We start from the raw sequence: 18903 nt of genomic DNA on the forward strand, positions 1-18903 counted from the left end.
ACCACCAGCAAATAACTCCCAATGCTATTTCAGTAGGAAGCTGTTCCACTCAGTCCTGTTGCAGGACATCACCAGCCACCAGGGGAATTTCATGGAAATCTTTGTCTGGTATCGTGGGTCTGTCCTTGATGCCAGGGTGCTGAAGAACAGCCCTGTGTACACAGGCAGGCTGTACCCTCCTGCAGGAAGGTGTCTCGTGCGCAGAACATCGTTACATGAGCCTTTGGGATGCTCAAAACACGCTGGTGCTCCAAGTAAGTCCTGCCTTCATGCCAGAAGTTGTTGCGTGCTCTGCGGTGCTCCACAATCTCTAATCGCCAGGGGATCTCAGAGCTGCAGTGTTCGCATCCACCAGCCACTTCCACACTGCCATGGGCTGTGTGTGAACGTGTATCTAGCCACAGTTCTTCTAAATTCTATGATTGTTGCTTGTGTGATTGTTCAGTTTTTCAAACTTTAAAATCTTATGTCGTTAACCTATTTACCCTGGGGTACATTTTTCATTTCCACCTTAATTTTTCTTAACTTAAATGCTTTTTCTTATCCATATACAGTGGAATAAATGCACAGTTTGGTGTCATTTAAAGTAAAGTCCTCAAAATGGAACATCAAACAAAGTTTCTTTTGGATTAGAAATTATTCGGCCATGATGTTTATTCTCCATCGTGCTACTTTATGTAACAAATACAACATTGATGTGATTCTGGTTAAAGTTGAGTGTTTAAGCCTTCAAATGATACCATCAATGACTGTATATGGGGTTACTATGCATTTCCAAAAGCTATCTCCATTGTAGGTGTTTTCTACAGGAGTCTTCACCGTCACACTAACAAATTCAGGAACTCTTTCCCCTACAGCCTATTTAATGCTGAACACAGAAAAGAAAACTTTTCCTGCTTTATTTTTTATGACATTTTGTTCCTTATCCAGAGCGACTTACATTTTTCTCATTTATATAACTGAGCAGTTGAGGGTTCAGGCCAAGCTTCCACAGCTGGGATTTGAACTCACAACCTTCCAGTCAATCATCTTAACCACTTCAGTCCACTGAAATGGAAACTTGCTACTTTACCACAGTTCACTGTACACTGCACCTTCTTTGCACCTCATAACACCCTCCCTCTCTCTCTCTCTCTCTCTCTTCTCTCTCTCTCTCTCTCTCTCTCTCTCTCTCTCTCTCTCTCTCTCTCTCTCTCTCTCTCTCTCTCTCTCTCTCTCTCTCTTCTCTCTCTCTCTCTCTCCTTCCTTCCTCCCGGTCTCTTCTTTCTTCCCTTTCTCTGGCCTCCACTTCTTGCCTCCCCTGTCATTCCCTTTCTCTTCTTTCTTCTCATGATCAGTTCCTCAATTCCAGCCTTTTTCCCTTTTCTGTGTGTCCTTTCCTGCTCTGGATTCACTGAGGGTGGCATCTTGGCCAGATGAGGCAATAAGGCTGGGTGGTGTTATAGAGGATCTACCACCTCTATTGCCTTATCCATGGCAAGATACCATTTCCAGGATGCTGCTGTAACCTTACTACCTACTACAAACATAATGCAAGGGCAGTTATGTTTTTTGACAAATCAAAGCTTTGTTTGTTGCACAGCAGTAACAGAATCTGCTTACTTTGTATTTCTGTTTTAATTATTCCCCTTTTTCTTGATATAGACCGCCGTCACCTTCCCCTGTTGACTGTGTTCTGTCACAAAAATACACAGAAATCAAGAATTTAAAAAGTGTAAGTCAAGCTCTGGTTGACATTTTAGTGACTACTACCACAATGTAAATAGTGTTAGTATAAATTTCCCCCTTCTTTTCCCATTTTTTATTCTCTACTTTCTCAGATCCTTTGATGGTGGCATTTTGCTTTAAACACTTAAAGGGCTCCATTAAACACTTTCCACTGGATAAGCATCAGAGTGTGCTCATCAGTCCCGGTAACATCCAAACATTACTTAATATTAATTGTTCGATTTAGGCTCTGTATTCTAACTATTGCCCTGCGATGGATTGTCACCCTGTCCAGCGTGTACCCCGCCTTGTGCCCCATACTCCCTGGGATATGCTCCAGGTTTCGCCATGTCCTTGAAAAGGATAAGCGGTATAGAAGATGGATGGATGGTTAGATTCTAACTATTGACAAGCTGCATAATAGCTATTTGTTGACAGTATCTTATTTCTAGCCTTTTAGCCAACACAAATTTACTCCAGTTTCACACCACTTGTAATGATGGACAAAACAACTAGTTAATTCAAATCCATATCAGGAAAGTTAACTGAATTAGTAATTCAATGTGGGCAATATTAACAGGCTGAGGGAAATACGTTGCTGTTAGCTCGGCCGGTTAAGGCATGATGTAGATCACAAAAAAGGTCTCAAACGCTTTGAATAGGGATGCACTGAATGTTCGGCAACTGAAATTATTCGGCCGAAAATAGCAAAAAAAAGCATTTTCGGTGTTCAGCCGAATAAGTGAAAAGGCCGAATAAATTTGACCGAACAATGACGTGTTTGAAGACGCAACCAAACAGCCTAGCAACCAGAGTGAGACGAGTGAATCACGACCTCAATGAGTGGGCGTGCGCATGCACGCGCTGTGGACACGTGCGTTTGTTTTGTTTCTGTCACGTCGTGAGACGTAAGGGAGTAGAGTACGGAAGCAGGTGAAGACGTATTTATTTAAGGGCAGGCAGACAAATCCTATATCTACCATAATACTCGGCGAGGTGTACAGGGGCGTGAGCGGTATATATCCCCAATATAATCAGCCCTATAGAACCCAATAGAACCAGTTTCTGCACTCTTGTCAATGCACTATTTTGTTGTAGTCTACAGAGTGTTCCATTCTTTCAGCAGTCAGTTATAGGCCTAACATCGGCTATTCAAAGGGGGGTCAACGATGACCACATCAAAATATTTTGATTTTACTCATTTATTTATTTAAAGTTATATTGTGCCTTGTTGGTAGCCTGTGCCTGCTGGAATGAAAAAAAATGTTCAGTGTTAAATAAATATTTTGAAATTGTAGTTTTTGTAATTGATTTTTGCTTTGAAAAGCAAGACAAAATAGTAAAAAGCACATTTTGACTATTTAATTTATGCAATGGTGAAAAAAAATGGTAAAATAAATGCAAAAATCATGAAAAAACGTGTTCGTTTTATGGCCTTCGGCTTTCGGACAAGTTTTTCATTATATTCGGTTTCGGCTTCGGCCAAGAATTTTCATTTTGGTGCATCCCTAGCTGTGACAACTGTTTTCTTGTTTAAACCTTGAACAAGTTAACAATTTCTACTGTTATTGTTACGAGTCCTGTTTAAAAAGAGCCGACGCTGTCTTCTGACATTTTTTTCTGAGGTTGTCTGCACCAGTCCCGCTGCAGTATGGGATTTTTTGACTTGCGTACTGTACATCAGTTGCCTACTGCAAAATCTCACCAGAAGCAGTACACCATCCGGGTATTTCTCACCTACAGTTTCTCACCTACTGAGAATTCAGATATACTACCCCTCTGCCGTACTGCTTTTCGCCTACTGTGTATCCAAGGAGATAACACACAGGTACAGCCCTGTCTGTCTTCCTCAGCCTGTTTCTCATACTGCACAATAAAGTCATTAAAGTTAATTGTGTGAATTTAGAAGGCTAACTACACAGAATAGCATAGTCTCTTGTAATAGTTTTAACACAGCGTTACAACCTTCCCCTGTGCAGAACTGAGATTCGGCCTCTGTGATTCAACTACTGATGACTAGCCTGTACTAGTTTTGTGTACTTTTTCTGTCAGGGAATGAGAGGTGAGACGGATGCAGCTGCAGTTAAAGCGTTGTATCTTTTTTCAGAGGCAGGCAGACAAATCCAAGAATGTTCAGCAAGATCAAGTTCAACAAACAGGTTAAAGTCAGGCGATGAACAGACACGGTCAACTGGACTAAGGCGAAACACTAGCAGACATCAAGAAACAAAGACTTAGTACAGACAGGCGGGGAAACACTGAACAATAATTCATGTGGAACAGAGAAACACAAGGGTTTAAATAAACTAATAAACTAATTACAAAATAACAAACTAATTAAAGGGTGAACTGAATAACAATGTAATTGTAACAATGTGCACAACTCAATTTGCATGAAAGGTTAAGAAGGTTAACGTTGGAGGTGGGGTTAGCATGGTGGGGTTAGCATGGTGGGGTTAGCATTAATAAGACAAACGATGTCAGCAGCATATTGGATATGTTAATGGAACAGGATGTAGGGAGTCGTGGCTAAAAGTTAAAAGGGACAGGTAGTGAGAACACGTACTAGAAATAGAAGGGTTTAAAAAACATCACAAGTTCACTGAGGATGTACGTGAGAAATGGCCGAATGTGTTTATTTTACAGCTGCTGTTTGGTGAGATCATATATATTAGTAAATTACTGGATAGAAGTAAAGTATAGAAATAAAAACTTCTAATTCATACTCTAAAGAAGTAAGTGCACTATATGTGAGATAAAATGCTTCTTAATGACTGTATAGATGGTTTATAGAGTGAGACTGTCTATAAAACAGTGTGTGTTGTGTTGTTATAGTAAAATACTAAGTGGTGGTGTGGTGTGATGAAGCAGAGTAACCACCTCAGAGTTTATTATTTTCCCATAACAGCACGTCCCCAAGTGTGTTCTTCATGTTCTATCAGCAATTTGACAACATTTATTGTTCTTAAAATTTATTAGAGAACAACACATCAAACTTTTTATCTAGTTACATTCCCGGGAGAAAAAAAAATATGGGCTAGGCCCAAAATGGCAAAGTATTAAGCGTTTAATGATCTTAACAACAAATCATTGTTCAGGAAATTATCCTGAATTAAACAAATAGATAAAGTAACTTGGTATGGAATAACTTTTCCATTTGATTTCTTTAAATGTTTAAACTTTGTAGGTAAAGTTGTGAACATCTTTTTTATTTTTTATTTTATTTTTACTTTATTTAAATTTTTTACACCCAGACATGTTAGTTTGAATTTTACATCGAACATTTGAATCATTATCATGATTTTACTTTTGCGTACAAGAAGATATAGGGGAAAATTTGATCACAACGGTCATTAATCTACTGTCGGGGAACACGTCAAATTACCGATCAAAGACTACAGATTTTGGCCCAGGATTATAGGAATCTTTTAGGATTCTCAAAATTTGTCTCAGACATTTATTAATTTATTCATCAGACGACTAAATCATGGCCAAAATCCTACAGTGTGAACCAGCTTAAGTATTTATACTCAGCTGTTGCTTATAAATCCAAACATTTCGGCATATTGCAGCTAAATATCAGTTAAAACAATATGATTTATGATTTATTCTGCTAGCATGGATCTGTCCCTCTTCTGACATACGCTCAGGGTCTTATTGTGGTAAAATGTTTTTCCTTCAGCCTGCTAGGATGTTCATGTTAGCATTGTTGGTGGATGGTGTAAAGAAAATAAACTGATAAAATGATGAATGTGCTCGGATCTGTACGCACCGTCTAAGAAGAACACCGGTGATGTGAGCAGATTATTGGACTGACAAAATACAGAACAGGATGTAGGACCGTGTGGCTAAAACCAGGTGTGAAACAGCAGCACTTGTCCTCAGAGCGCTGGAGGGAGTGTGTGAGAAATGGCCAAACTCCTGTCTACATTTCTTCTACAGATGCTGTTTGGTGAGTTCATACACACATTAGCAGATGATCAGATAGTAAACTATAAAAGACTGTTATTAGCCGCTGTAGCTGTGAAAGCGTGAGTAATGTTCAGGACTCTGAATGTATTAATGCACTATAGCTGGTTTGGACAGTGATGATGAATCTGCTCTCTTGTTGTTCCTTCAGGTTTCTTTACACCGTGTCTCCTTGAGATCGCTTCAACTGATCATTTATCTGTCCATCCTGGAGAGAACATCACCCTGCTCTGTAACATCACTAATTATTCTGAGATATCGTGGTATCGACTGAGATCTGAGGAGGTGAAGCTGTTGATATCTGCTGAGAAATCTAAGCTGAAGAAAACCTTTTCCCTCAGTTATAATGTGAACGAGAGTCACTTTGATATAACAGAAAGCAGCAGTTCAGTCAGTTTAGTGATTATTGGAGTTAGAGAGACAGATCTGGGATTTTATTTCTGTGGAGGTCGAAACAGAACGACACACATTCAGTTTGGGAAACTCATCAGACTGGACTTTACAGGTGGGTGCCAATACTTTATTCAGTCTGATTATTGCTATTTAATTTTGTTTTAGTTCGTGTGTTTATTTTTCATAATATTATTGATATCTTGTGTATTATTTCAAGGATTATTTTTATGAACAAACAGTAAAATCTCGTGCACCTGACACTCCAGACTTTTTAAAGTTCTGCTAATCTGGACATTATTTCCTCTCTTGCTTCATTTTCTTCAAGGGTTCTTTATTTTGTTCAGCCACACTTTAAAGAGCAGTATTGAGAATGTTGTTGAACTGTGAGGAGATCAGTTCAGTGTGGAGGAGAAAAGTGTTTCAAATAGTGACTCATGTCCCAAATTCATGACTGAGAGAAACCTTAATAAAAGAAAAATATAAGGAGAGATATCAGTACAGATGTGGTGAGCTGAAACTATTGTGATGATTAATAAAGCAGAAAAGAAAACACTTTTCTCTCGGTTATTGTTGTTGTTGTTTATTGTTACACAGTGTACAAGTGACAGCCTGATCGTTGTGTGTTTAACACTAAATTAAAGTTATAAAAGATATCAGAATGTCATCTGATACACTTTCCTCTCAGATACTTTACTGATATCTCTGTGTTCCTCTGTGTTTCAGCTGATCAGCATCATGAGACTGATCGTTCAGACACACAGCAGTCTGTAGGTCCTGCACTCTGTGGAATTATTATTATAATCCTATCATGTGTGTGTGTGGTCTTTGTTTCAATAAGCATCATCTGCTCCTCTCTGTACTGTTCCACGCTACAAGGTGAGAACTTACAGCCTGAAGACCAACATTTACACCGTTCACCCTGTCACACACACTTCCTTTTATTTATGACACTTCCTGTTGTTCCAGGCCGTACAGCAGCCCTTATACACTAGTGCAGAATGAATGTGTAATGAAAACGTTAGTTATTGTAAAAAGCTGTGTAGTGAAATCTGTGTGTTTGACATTTTTGAGATTGTCGTCTTTGTCTATGTTAAATTCTCTTATTTTTCAGATAAGTGTTCTTCCACTGGGGACTCAAACGAGAAGGTACCAGAAAAACGATGAAATGATGAAATGTAGTTGATGGAAGTCAGCGCTGAGATCATGTCACTATTAAAACAGACTAATAATGTCACATTATCAGATGTTTCTCTCTGCAGGAAGTGGACCTGCACGTGTCTGATTTGACCTCTGTGACCTACACAAGTGTCTCCTGACGGCCCAGAAATCATCAGCAGCATGAGGATCAGAATCAGCAGAGAACCTGCTACGATCCCATCGACCTCGCATACGTCAAGTACTCACTAATAATCCGTGTGGTCTGAAGATTAATGACTTCCTGTTCTGCCCCCAAAAGCATGTTATCTGGGTGATTCCCCAACTGTGCCGTCATTCAGCTCTCGTAACTCTTAAACTTCAATTTTTTAAATAGTTGTTCAACAATGAATCGAGGAAAACGTTCATTTAACTATTCAAAAATGTCTTGACTTCAAACAACAACAAAAATAATTTATTTACAAGGATTCGTTGGTACATTTTGCTCTTAAAAGAGTTCCAAGGTTAAAAGTAGTGATGTTAAAGCTTCATGAAGAGTTGAAGCATTAAAGCCAGATGTGTTGAAGATGTTTGTTTCTTTGGGCTATAAGTGCACACTAGAGCTCTAGTGGTTAAAAGACTTTAGTCCAGTGTAACATGTAACACTGCACTGTGTGTACAGGCCAATACGAAGTAAATGACTGATATAATCAATATCAAATAAATGAATTGCTGAAGGTGAATTACTGTGTTTATTTTACTCCAGACAAAAGCCCAAAGCTTTATATAAACACATGTGAAACGTGGACAGAGACGTGGTGCAGTTTCCTGCTTTTATTTCTGTATTTTTTTTTTTTTTAATAAACCTTATAATGCGAATAGTTCCACATTATTTGCACTGTTTTTATAGAACTTTAATCTGATCTTGTCTATAAGATTAAAATGTAGGGAGGAATATTATGTTTCAGCTGCTCAGTATTTCGTTAAACAGGCAGTGAATGGCTCTATTGAGATGGAATATGGCTTGTACAAAGTCAGAGGGTGATGAAGTGTGTGTGTGTGTTTTTGGGGGAAAGTGACTATTTCTACCTTGTAATTAATCCAGATTAATTTAATAAAATACTGTAGTAACCTCAGGGCTAAAGCCACTACAACTTATTGTTAGCCAGTTATTTACCTTCTTTATTCTACACTTTATTTTGATATATTTTTCTGCCCACTTTAAAGTGCTACTCATTGCAGAATGGTGCCGGTAGGTGGCGATATTTACTGAATGGAAGGAGAAAGTCATACATATAAATCTGAGTCCACAAAACAGGACAGGTCTCGAACTTTATTTATATTTTTATTTGAAGAGAGATTAAATGTCAGTTATCAGATTCTGATGGAGGGTTAAATCTTTCTTCTAATCCCTGTAAAACTCTTTAGATTTTAATATGGTCTGTTAAACCTGACTGCAAATTAATTAAAAAAATATATATAGAATTATAATAGACATATTAAACATTACAGCATTTTATTATTACTCCTCACTGAACATAGCAGATGGAAATATTAAGTGAGATCTTTTAAGTGTCTGAGTTTAGATTAAACAAACAAAAAAATCTCACCTATTGTAATTTACCCAATTGTTGGTTATTTCCTGTTCAGGACATGTGGTTTTAGTATCATTGTGGTTTCAGTGTTTGATCAAAACAGGTCCTCAGGACCACAGTAACGTGTTTTATTCGGTTTCTGAATTCTAGATAAAGGTTTTCAGTATAATGACATGCCATGCTTCTATTTATAGTTACATGTAATGCTGTGCAAAGTATGCTGAACAAGTCAGTTCCTGTTCTCACTTAGGTCATAGCAGCTATAAACAGTTGTTCTCTCAGCAGCCTCTATTTTTTCTTTCACTTAAACTTAATGAGACAAAAAAAGTAGTTTGTCATGTTACCAGGAAACCACAAACTCCTCTGTCATAATCATCAACATTTCCTTTATGTTTTTAATCTGTTTATATGGAATGTTAGCCATACCAGTCCCTGTGAATGAGCCGTTACTATAGAAACAATAACGTATTAGAATGAGCACATTAATGTAAACCTGTGATTTGCAGCTGCACTACTGTCAGTGTAGTGAACAGTCACTTCTTGAAGTTGATGTGCTGGAAGCAGAACAAATGGGCAAGTGTAAGGATCTGAGCTACTCTGACATTGGTCCAATTGTGATGTCTAGACGACTGGGTCAGTGCATCTGCAAAATGGCAGGTCTTGTGTGGTGTCCCCAGTATGCAGTGGTTAGTACCTACCAAAAGTGGTCTAAGGAAGGACAACTGGTGAGCTGGTGACAGGGTCATGGTCATCCAAGGCTCATTGATGTGTGTGGGGAGAAGGCTAGCCCGTCTGGTCCGATCCCACAGAAGAGCTACTGTAGCACAATCTGTTGAAAAAGTTCATGCTGGTTATGACAGAAAGGTGTCAGAACACACAGTGCATCACAGCTTGCTGCGTAGCTGCAGACCAGTCAGAGTGCCCAAGCTGACCCCCTGTCTACCACAGAATGTTCCTACAATGGGCACCTGAGCTTCAGAACTGGAGCATGGAGCAATGGAAGAAGGTGGCCTGGTCTGATGAATCACATTTTCTTTTACATCATGTGGATGGCCAGGTGTGTCTGCGTCACTTACCTGGGGAAGAGATGGCACCAGGATGCACTATGGGAAGAAGTCAAGCTGGGGGAGTGCGGTGTTCTGAAGGAAACCTTTGGTCTTGGCATTCATGTGGATGTTACATTGACACGTACCACCTAAACAGTGTTACAGACCATGCACACCACTTCATGGCAAAGGCTAATGGCAGTGGCTGCTTTCAGCAGGATAATGCACCCTGCTACACGGCATGGTTTAAGGAATGGTTTGAGGAACAAAGAGTTCAAGCTGTTGACTTGGCCTCCAAATTCCCCAGATCTCAATCCGATCCAGCATCTGTGGCATGTGCTGGACAAACAAGTCTGATCCATGGAGGCACATTCAGAGGTCATGTTGAGGCCATGCCTTGTTCAGTCAGAGCTCTTTTAGCAGCACAAGGGGGACCTACACAATATTAGGCAGGCAGTTTTAAATGTTATGGGTGACTGGTGTATATTAGAAGTCAGTCAGTGTTTAAGTTCCAACTCTCAGATGTTCAGATCTTCCAGTAAATCCTGCATTCATTTTATTAATTAGAAATATAAATTTAGATTGTCATTATCACCACATGACCAGGTTTATTTCAAGTTCAAGTTGTTTTATCATCATTTAAACCCTGTACAGCTGTTACAGTTCACAGTGAAACGAAACAACGTTCCTCCAGGACCATGGTGCTACATAAAACAACACACTAACCAAATGAGGCGACACAAAACTAAATAAGATCTACAGATCTATTTGTAAATGATCACACATTTTCACTGAGATTGAAAGTCTTATCCAATTTGAAATGTTCTCATTTAGTCCTTATAATGTGTGATGTAATCCATTTCATTTAAAATTGTTTATATCACAGTGCTGTTGATTTCTGGATTGTGATTGGTCAGGTGTTGATTAATTTTCTCTAATAGCAGCTCTGACAGTAGTGAAGATGAAAAGTAGTACTTTTGTTGCCAGCGGTTTAGACATTAATGGCTGTGTGTTGAGTTATTTTGAGGGGACAGCAAATTTACACTGTTACACAAGCTGGACACTCACTACTTTACATTGTAGCAAAGTGTCATTTCTTCAGTGTTGTCACATGAAAAGATATAATCAAATATTTACAACAATGTGAGGGGTGTACTCACTTTTGTGAGATACTGTATATTTACCACTGTATATATGTTTCACTTGCTTTACCAGCAGTAGGGCTGCTGTTTCTGTTGGGAGTGGGGGCCTTTTTGTCTCTGTTTTTGATTAGGGAGTTAGGGAAGTACATTTGTATTTCTGTTTTTTTTTTTTAAATTTATTTTATTTTAGATAAACAATCTCTCTAAACCAAGAACTCTTTTGTTTATTATTTTGGCCTTGGCCCACCCTGAAGATATATCTGGTGTGTTCTATGTACAGTTGTATATACACTTCATTGAAAACTGTTTATCTGTCATTCCTGGCTTCTGTTATCCAGAGGTCTTTCACATTGAACTGTGAGATCAACCTAGACTGGGTTGTAACGTCATAGTCTGGTCTTGTGGAGTCGATTACATGATACTTTTTAAAATGGAGGGTGATTTTAATAAATGCAGTCCATGTGGATTCATATTCCAGGATTTCAGTCTATATAAAGTTTTGCTTTTCCTCTTTACATAAGAAATGGAAAATTCTGTAACGTGATCATTGTATTCTAGAGTGCAAAGTATGGCAGCCATGATAGCTCTAGTGAAGCTCTGCTGCCTGTACTTCATTAAAGGGTGTGGGTTTTAAAAAAATATATTTTATTTTTAGATCCAGACATTGTGCTTTGGGTTTAATGAGAAATGGCAGTTTCCAGCCACAACCTGCAGTTCACCCTTTTCCTGTTCTGCATTCATGACTCACTGTGGTTTTATGTTTCAGGTGTGGTGAAGGGCATCAGGGACTGTGCAGTGCTGGATGCCTCTCATTTCTATCTGCTTGCTCTCGTTCTCATGCTTAAAGTTGGTGTCCTCAGAATGCATTTTCATACAAAAGTAATCTATTTCTTTGATGCATAATTTTGGATTTTAAATATCATACTAATCTAAATTAATAGGGTTTTTTGTGTATGAATGTATCTTCATTAACATCTGCAAAACATAAAAACTGGTCATTTTAAATAGTTTGCTGCAGCGGTTGTGTTGGCTGTTTGTTTGGTTTAATAAAAAAAAAAAAATCCAATTTTGCCAGGGTGGCCAAACAGTTGCGCGCATATATAAAATCTCTCAAATAAACATTCCTAATGCAATACATCCTGTCAACATAGTAGTGTAGTATTTATTCCTATGAACAAATAATCAGCACAGTTCAGCATCTGAAATAAAACCTTTTATTCCATCTGTCAAATTACTTCCATCATTAAAATAACTATTGAAATCTGCACTAGTGTAAGGTGTGAAGAGGCCTAACAGGCAGTGTAATGGAAAGAGCACCTTTCAGATTGTGATTGACCACACTTCTCTTGATTCTCACTGGGGGGAAAAACCATAACACGCTTCTGTGTCTGCTGATGTTAATAACCACAAATGCTGCACATGAAAATGCTGCACATTCATAAACAATAGCTGTTACTAACCCCTTTTCCATAAAAGTTGCAATAAATACTCTTGAAACTTAAACTGATAAAAGTACAAAGAAAAGATATTCAATGTTTTCACTGACCAACTTAATTCAACTGGTAGAGGAGGAGGTGTTGGTCTCATCCATAGTCAAAATCTAGCCGTCACACAAAAACCTAAGCATAAATTTAATTCTTTTGAAATTCTTTATACCAGCATAACTTATGTAGCCACAAAAAATAAGTCAATTCCTCTAATTATTATTTACAGACCCCCAGGGCCATATACTGAATTTCTTAGTGAATTTGCAGGCTTTATCTCAAACCTGGTTGTGTCTGTAGATAAAGCATTAATCGTCTGTGATTTTAATATTCATTTTGATAACCCAGAAGACCCTCTGAGAACAGCGGTTGTGTCCATCTTAGATTCAGTAGGGATTCATCAGAATGTAATCGGACCTACTCATAATGGTGGTCACACTCTTGACCTCATACTAACATATGGACTAAGTATAGAAAATATTATAATTTTTACGCAGTCTGAAGTTGTCTCAGTCCATTATCTTATCTCGTTCATAATACATATTGATCATAATTTTCCACCTCGCCTCGCTACCGCGTAAAACGTACCTACACATCAGCTACTGCACCGAGCTTCACAAATAACCTCGCAGAAACATCAATTAGATTTGGATCACCGTCTAATCTGATAGAACTCGATCAGGCGACTAAAAGCTTGGAGTCAACACTCCACTACACGCTAGATAGAGTGACTCCACTCAAAAGAAATTAATTAGAGAGAAAAAACTAGCACCCTGGTATAACGATAAAACACGTACCTTAAAACAGACATCTCTACAATTACAACGTAAATAGCGTCAAACCAAACTGGTAATATTTCAAACAGCATGGAAGGAGAGCCTACTGAACTATAGAAAATCTCTTAGCGATGCTAGGAAAGTATCTCTCCACCTTAATAGGAGACAACAAAAACAATTCTAGATTTCTATTCAACACAGTAGCAAAATTAACTAGGAATAAAACCACTACAGAGAGAAACACTCAATCATTACATAGCAGTGAAGATTTCATGAAATTTTTCATTGGTAAGATTGAAAATATTAGACGTGAAATTCAGGCTATTAAATTAAAACCAGACAGTACTGTAACAAACCCATTACATGACAATGTAGCAATATCAGATCAATGTTTAGAGTGTTTTGCTCCGCTTAGAGAGACCGAACTAGCTTCATTAATCTCTTCAGCCAATTCATCAACTTGCATACTAGATCCCGTACCTACATGTTTGTTTAAACAGATTTGTCCAGGAGTAATTGAACCACTTTTAAATATAATCATAAATATAATCTTCCCTAAGCACTGGCTATGTACCTAAATCACTTAAATTAGCAGTTATTAAACCCCTGATTAAAAAACCTGATCTTGACCCGTCTCAATTGTCCAGCTATAGACCAATATCAAATCTCCCCTTCATCTCTAAGATTTTAGAAAAGGTTGTAGCAAAGCAGTTATGCTCGTACTTAGATAGGAATAACATTCATGAAATGTATCAGTCAGGGTTTAGACCTCATCATAGCACAGAGACAGCGTTAGTTAAAGTAGTAAATGACCTTCTACTGACCTACGATCAGGGTTGTGTCTCGCTGCTTGTGTTACTCGACCTTAGTGCAGCTTTTGATACTATAGATCACACTATTCTCCTTGATAGATTAGAAAATGTTGTTGGTATTAAGGGAACAGTCCTCTCCTGGCTCAGGTCTTATCTGACCGATCGATATCAGTTTGTAGATGTAAATGGAGACTTCTCCACGCATAACGAGGTTAAATTAGGTGTTCCACAAGGTTCTGTTTTAGGCCCACTGCTTTTTACTTTATAAATGCTACCTCTAGGTCAAATTATTCGTAAACATGGAATTAGCTTCCACTGTTATGTTGATGATACACAGTTGTATGTTTCAGCGAAGCCAGAGGACAGACAGAAGCTTAGTAAAGTTGAGGATTGTGTAAAGGACATTAGACGTTGAATGTTAACTAACTTCCTTTTACTTAATTCTGATAAGACAGAAGTACTTGTACTAGGACCACATTTAGCGAGAAGTAATCTTTCTGATCTCACAGTAACTCTGGATGGTCTTTCTGTTTCATCATGTGCAGCAGTAAAAGACCTTGGAGTGATTATTGACTCCAGTCTATCATTTGATGCTCATGTAGATAATATTACTAGGATAGCCTTCTTTCATCTCAGAAATATTTCTAAGATAAGAAATATATTGTCACTACATGATGCAGAAATATTAGTTCATGCTTTCGTCACCTCTAGACTAGATTACTGTAATGCCATACTGTCTGGATGTTCCAGTAGGAGCATAAACAAACTCCAGTTAGTCCAGAATGCAGCTGCTAGAGTCCTAACTAGAACCAGAAGATACGACCATATCACCCCGATCTTATCCACACTGCATTGGCTCCCAGTGAAATCTCACATTGATTATAAAATACTTTTACTGACCTATAAAGCACTAAACGGTCTCGCGCCACAATATCTAAGCGACCTTTTGGTTTTCTATGATCCGCCACGCCTACTTGGATCAAAAGATGCAGGCTATTTGACGGTACCTCGAATAGTGAAGGCTACAGCAGGGGGAAGAGCTTTCGCTTATAGAGCCCCATAATTATGGAACAGTCTTCCAATTAGTGTTCGGGACTCAGACACAGTCTCAGTGTTTAAGTCTAGGCTTAAAACGTATTTGTTTACTCAAGCCTACCCTGACTAGACTTTCTATTATACTAATTCCCAATCCTAATAATCTTTTCTCTCCCTCTCTCCTTCTGTCGAGCCACACACGATTTTATGGAGATACTAGAGATCCTGATCCTCTCTGATCTCCGGACCTGCCTGATCCGTTTCGGATGTCCTACCTCTGGATGGAGCTCTCATCTACTCCAATTCCAGATTGCTGGGACTACGGCTGCTTCTAAGGCCAAACAGACTTCATATAAATCCATAATGAACTTTTTCACACTAACTGTTGTTACCCAGATGAGGATGGGTTCCCTTCTGAGTCGGGTTCCTCTCAAGGTTCCTTCCTCTTAACATCTTAGGGAGTTTTTCCTCACCACCGTCACCACTGCCTTGATCATTTGGGATAAATTCACACCTTTAATATCTGTATACCGTGTTGATATTTCTGTAACGCTGCTTTGAGACAATGTCTTTTGTAAAAAGCACTGTACAAATAAAATTGAATTGAATTTAATTGAATTAATTGTATTTTGTAAACAAATGTAGAATTTGAAGCCATCAACACGCTCAAAAAAGTTGGGACAGAGGCATGTTTACCACTGTGTTACATCACCCTTCCTTTTAATGACACTTTTTTTAATCATTTGGGAACTGAGGATAATTGTTGCAGTTTTGCAAGTGGAATTTTTGCCCATTCTTGTTTGTTACAAGACTTCAGCTGCTCAACAGTCCTTAGTCACCATTATCTCATTCTCCTCTTCATGATGGGCCACAGGAGACAGATCTGTAATACTGGATCATTTTCCTCAAGAAATAAATGACCAAGTATAATATTTTTGTCTTATTTGTTTAATTGGATTCTCTTTGTCTACTTTTATGGTTTGTGTGAAAATCTGATGATGTTTTGGGTCATTTTTATGCAGAAATATAGAAAATTTTAAAGGGTTCACAAACTTACAAGCACCACTGTAGATAAAATCCTTGCATTATGGCATAATGAATAATCATGAACAACAGTGTGTTCAGACTCTAGTTTCAAGCCTTGCAGTATGCCTTGTTTAGTTATGTAACTAGAGGACACCAAGAACAGTGTGTGTTATGTTGGGGGGAGGGGGGGATGTATGTTGGGGGAAGCTGCTGAATGCTTGCAGTACGTAACCACAGCCCTGCTAATCAGTCTGATGGTGGGGGGCTGCGGAAAACTCAGAGGATACAGAGGAAAAAAACTGATCGCTGTTCATTAAAACACGTTAGCAGTGTTTAGTCACAGGCCCAGAAGTCTGACCGTATAATGGCAGGTGAGAGCCAGCAGTCAATCAGAACAGCAAGAGAATGAGAAAGTCATATCTAAAAATATAATAAACAAATCAGAGAAATGGGAGAGTACCATATCATATTCTGTTCAACTGAATTTTGTGTATAGCAGTTTTAGTAAATTTAGAACACTTAAGGGTTCTTCAGTTATCCCTCTGGTGATACCCATAACAAATGTAATTTAGGAGCCATTTTGTTGTAATACTGTGGTTAACCTTTGGGTGGCAGTATCATGAAATGAATATGTGGGTGCACCTGGCGTAAAAGGAAAGGTGTTTCTGGGAAAAGAGGAAGCACACGATTTTTGACCGTGACCATGAGCGTGAACTTGAGCGTTTGTATATTTTCACCGTGTTTGATTTGAACTTGTATTATATTTGATTGCATTTAACAGTGCAGAGTTTGGGACTGGCTTGAACATGTTGGAACTGTGGAATTAACAAAGGACAACATCAAACTAATGATAAGATATATTTAACTGATCCTTTTGATAAATAAAAGACACAATATTTATTGACACGAGTCGATTACTTGCTCACTCTTCAAACCCAATTCACCTCTGGCTTTAATGGAAGGTCATTACAGGTAACACATCGATTCATGTTCCTTTGATGATGTGTAATGCCCAGTACATTTTGCAGAGAAGCAGCACCATATCATGATGCTCCCACCACCATGCTTCACTGTGGGTATGGCGTTCTTGGCCTAATTGGCCCAACACTTTTTTTCTCCAAACAGCTGATTTATTCCAAAAGAGTTCTGTTTTGTTTCATCTGACTATACACCGATCAGCCTTAACATTAAAACCACTGACAGGTGAAGTGAATAACATTGATTATCTTGATATATTTAGCAGCAAGTGAACAGTCAGTTGATGGATTGGCACCCTGTCCAGGGTGTACCCCACTTTGTGCCCCATGCTCCCAGGGATAGGCTAAACGTTCCTCATGACCCTGAAGGAAGGATAAGCGGTATAGAAGATGGAAGGATGGATGAACATTCAGTTCTCAAAAGTTGATGTGTTGAAGTTGAAGCAGGAAAAATGGCTAATCTTAAGAATCTGAACAACTTGGCCAAGGGCCAAATTGTGATGACTGGGTCAGATCATCTCCAAAACGACAGGTCTTGTGGGGTGTTCCTGGTATGCAATGGTTAGTACCTACCAAAAGTGGTCCAAGGAAGGACAACCGGTGAATCTGTGACATGGTCATGGGTGCCCAAAGCTCATTGATCCAGTATTCTCTAATGGCAGTGGACTATTCAACAGGATAATGCGTTCTGCTACACTGCAAAAATTGTTCAGGAACGGTTTGAGGAACACAACAAAAAGAGGTCAAGGTGTTGTCTTGGCCTCCAAATTCCCCAGATCTCAAACTGATCAAGCAGCTGTGGGATGTGCTGGACAAACAAGTCCGATCCATGGAGACTTAGAGGACTTAAAGGATCTGTTTGGCTAGTATTTTACAGAATTCTGAGAACACTTGCTCACTTGTGTGGTATTTCCTGTTCAGGTCTTATGGTTATTAACACAACCCACAGATCAAAAGCAGAAGAGGAATAGCTTTGCTGGTAAAATTGCCTTGTCCAGTACCAGAGAAAGGTTTTGTTGTTTTTTTTGTGTTTCAGAATAAGATTTCAGACTAGACCATTCCTGAGTTATAATTCTAAGACTCTAAGAAATGTATAGTTTGAGTTGAAGTTTAAATCTGTACAATCTGTTAATACTGACTGATTTATTTATATTAACATATGAACATGAAGATATGAAAACAGCTCACACAGAATTATACACACGAGGTACGTACAGAAAAATGAGAGGCACTTTTATTGTACATCAGAGTGTTGTATTCTTAGACTGTGTTCCAAGTCACATACTACTGTACTAAATAATAATCCAGTACACCAATGATGTCAGTTTGGATGCAGCCCCGAGTTCTCTATGAATGTGCATTACTTTGGGTTTTGCAGCTGTTCACAAAACTTGCATCCAGGACATTAAATTGAACAGCAGCTTTATACCAGATAACATTTACCCCTACACTGATATACACTGAGGAGGTGAAAGACACCTTTTTAGTTTAGATGTAGTACATTACACATTCATACCAGTTCATGTTGACCTTGAGGACAATTCTATAAACATCTTGCACAAACATTTAATGAAGGTCTTTTTGATAGAGTTGGGCTAGTGTATATCTGAACTTAATTTCTAGAATCAGTAATGATGGACTAGAGATTCCTATTTTAGTCATTTCAGTTTATTTGTGCATTTTTACATATACGTTAACATCAAGTGCTCAAGATGGGCATTACATCAATCATTAGTTAACTTTGGAGTATTCCATGAGTTTGTAACTGGAGCTATTTATCTGCTATTAACATAGACAGAGCCATCAG

General features: G+C 38.5%; 1 protein-coding gene across 1 annotated transcript; it reads left to right on the forward strand.

The window, feature by feature from the left end:
- Positions 1-1856: 1856 nt before the first annotated feature.
- LOC128618012 (uncharacterized) lies at positions 1857-9068 on the forward strand. Its single transcript, XM_053641359.1, has 6 exons — positions 1857-1913; positions 5390-5659; positions 5828-6181; positions 6793-6945; positions 7181-7215; positions 7329-9068. Exons 2-6 carry the CDS (start codon positions 5617-5619, stop codon positions 7383-7385), a joined length of 642 nt encoding a protein of 213 aa, XP_053497334.1. The 5' UTR covers positions 1857-1913; positions 5390-5616; the 3' UTR covers positions 7386-9068.
- The last annotated feature ends 9835 nt before the right edge of the window (positions 9069-18903 follow it).

This window comes from Ictalurus furcatus, chromosome 14, assembly GCF_023375685.1.
Source record: "Ictalurus furcatus strain D&B chromosome 14, Billie_1.0, whole genome shotgun sequence".
In the NCBI taxonomy this organism is placed as follows: domain Eukaryota; kingdom Metazoa; phylum Chordata; class Actinopteri; order Siluriformes; family Ictaluridae; genus Ictalurus; species Ictalurus furcatus.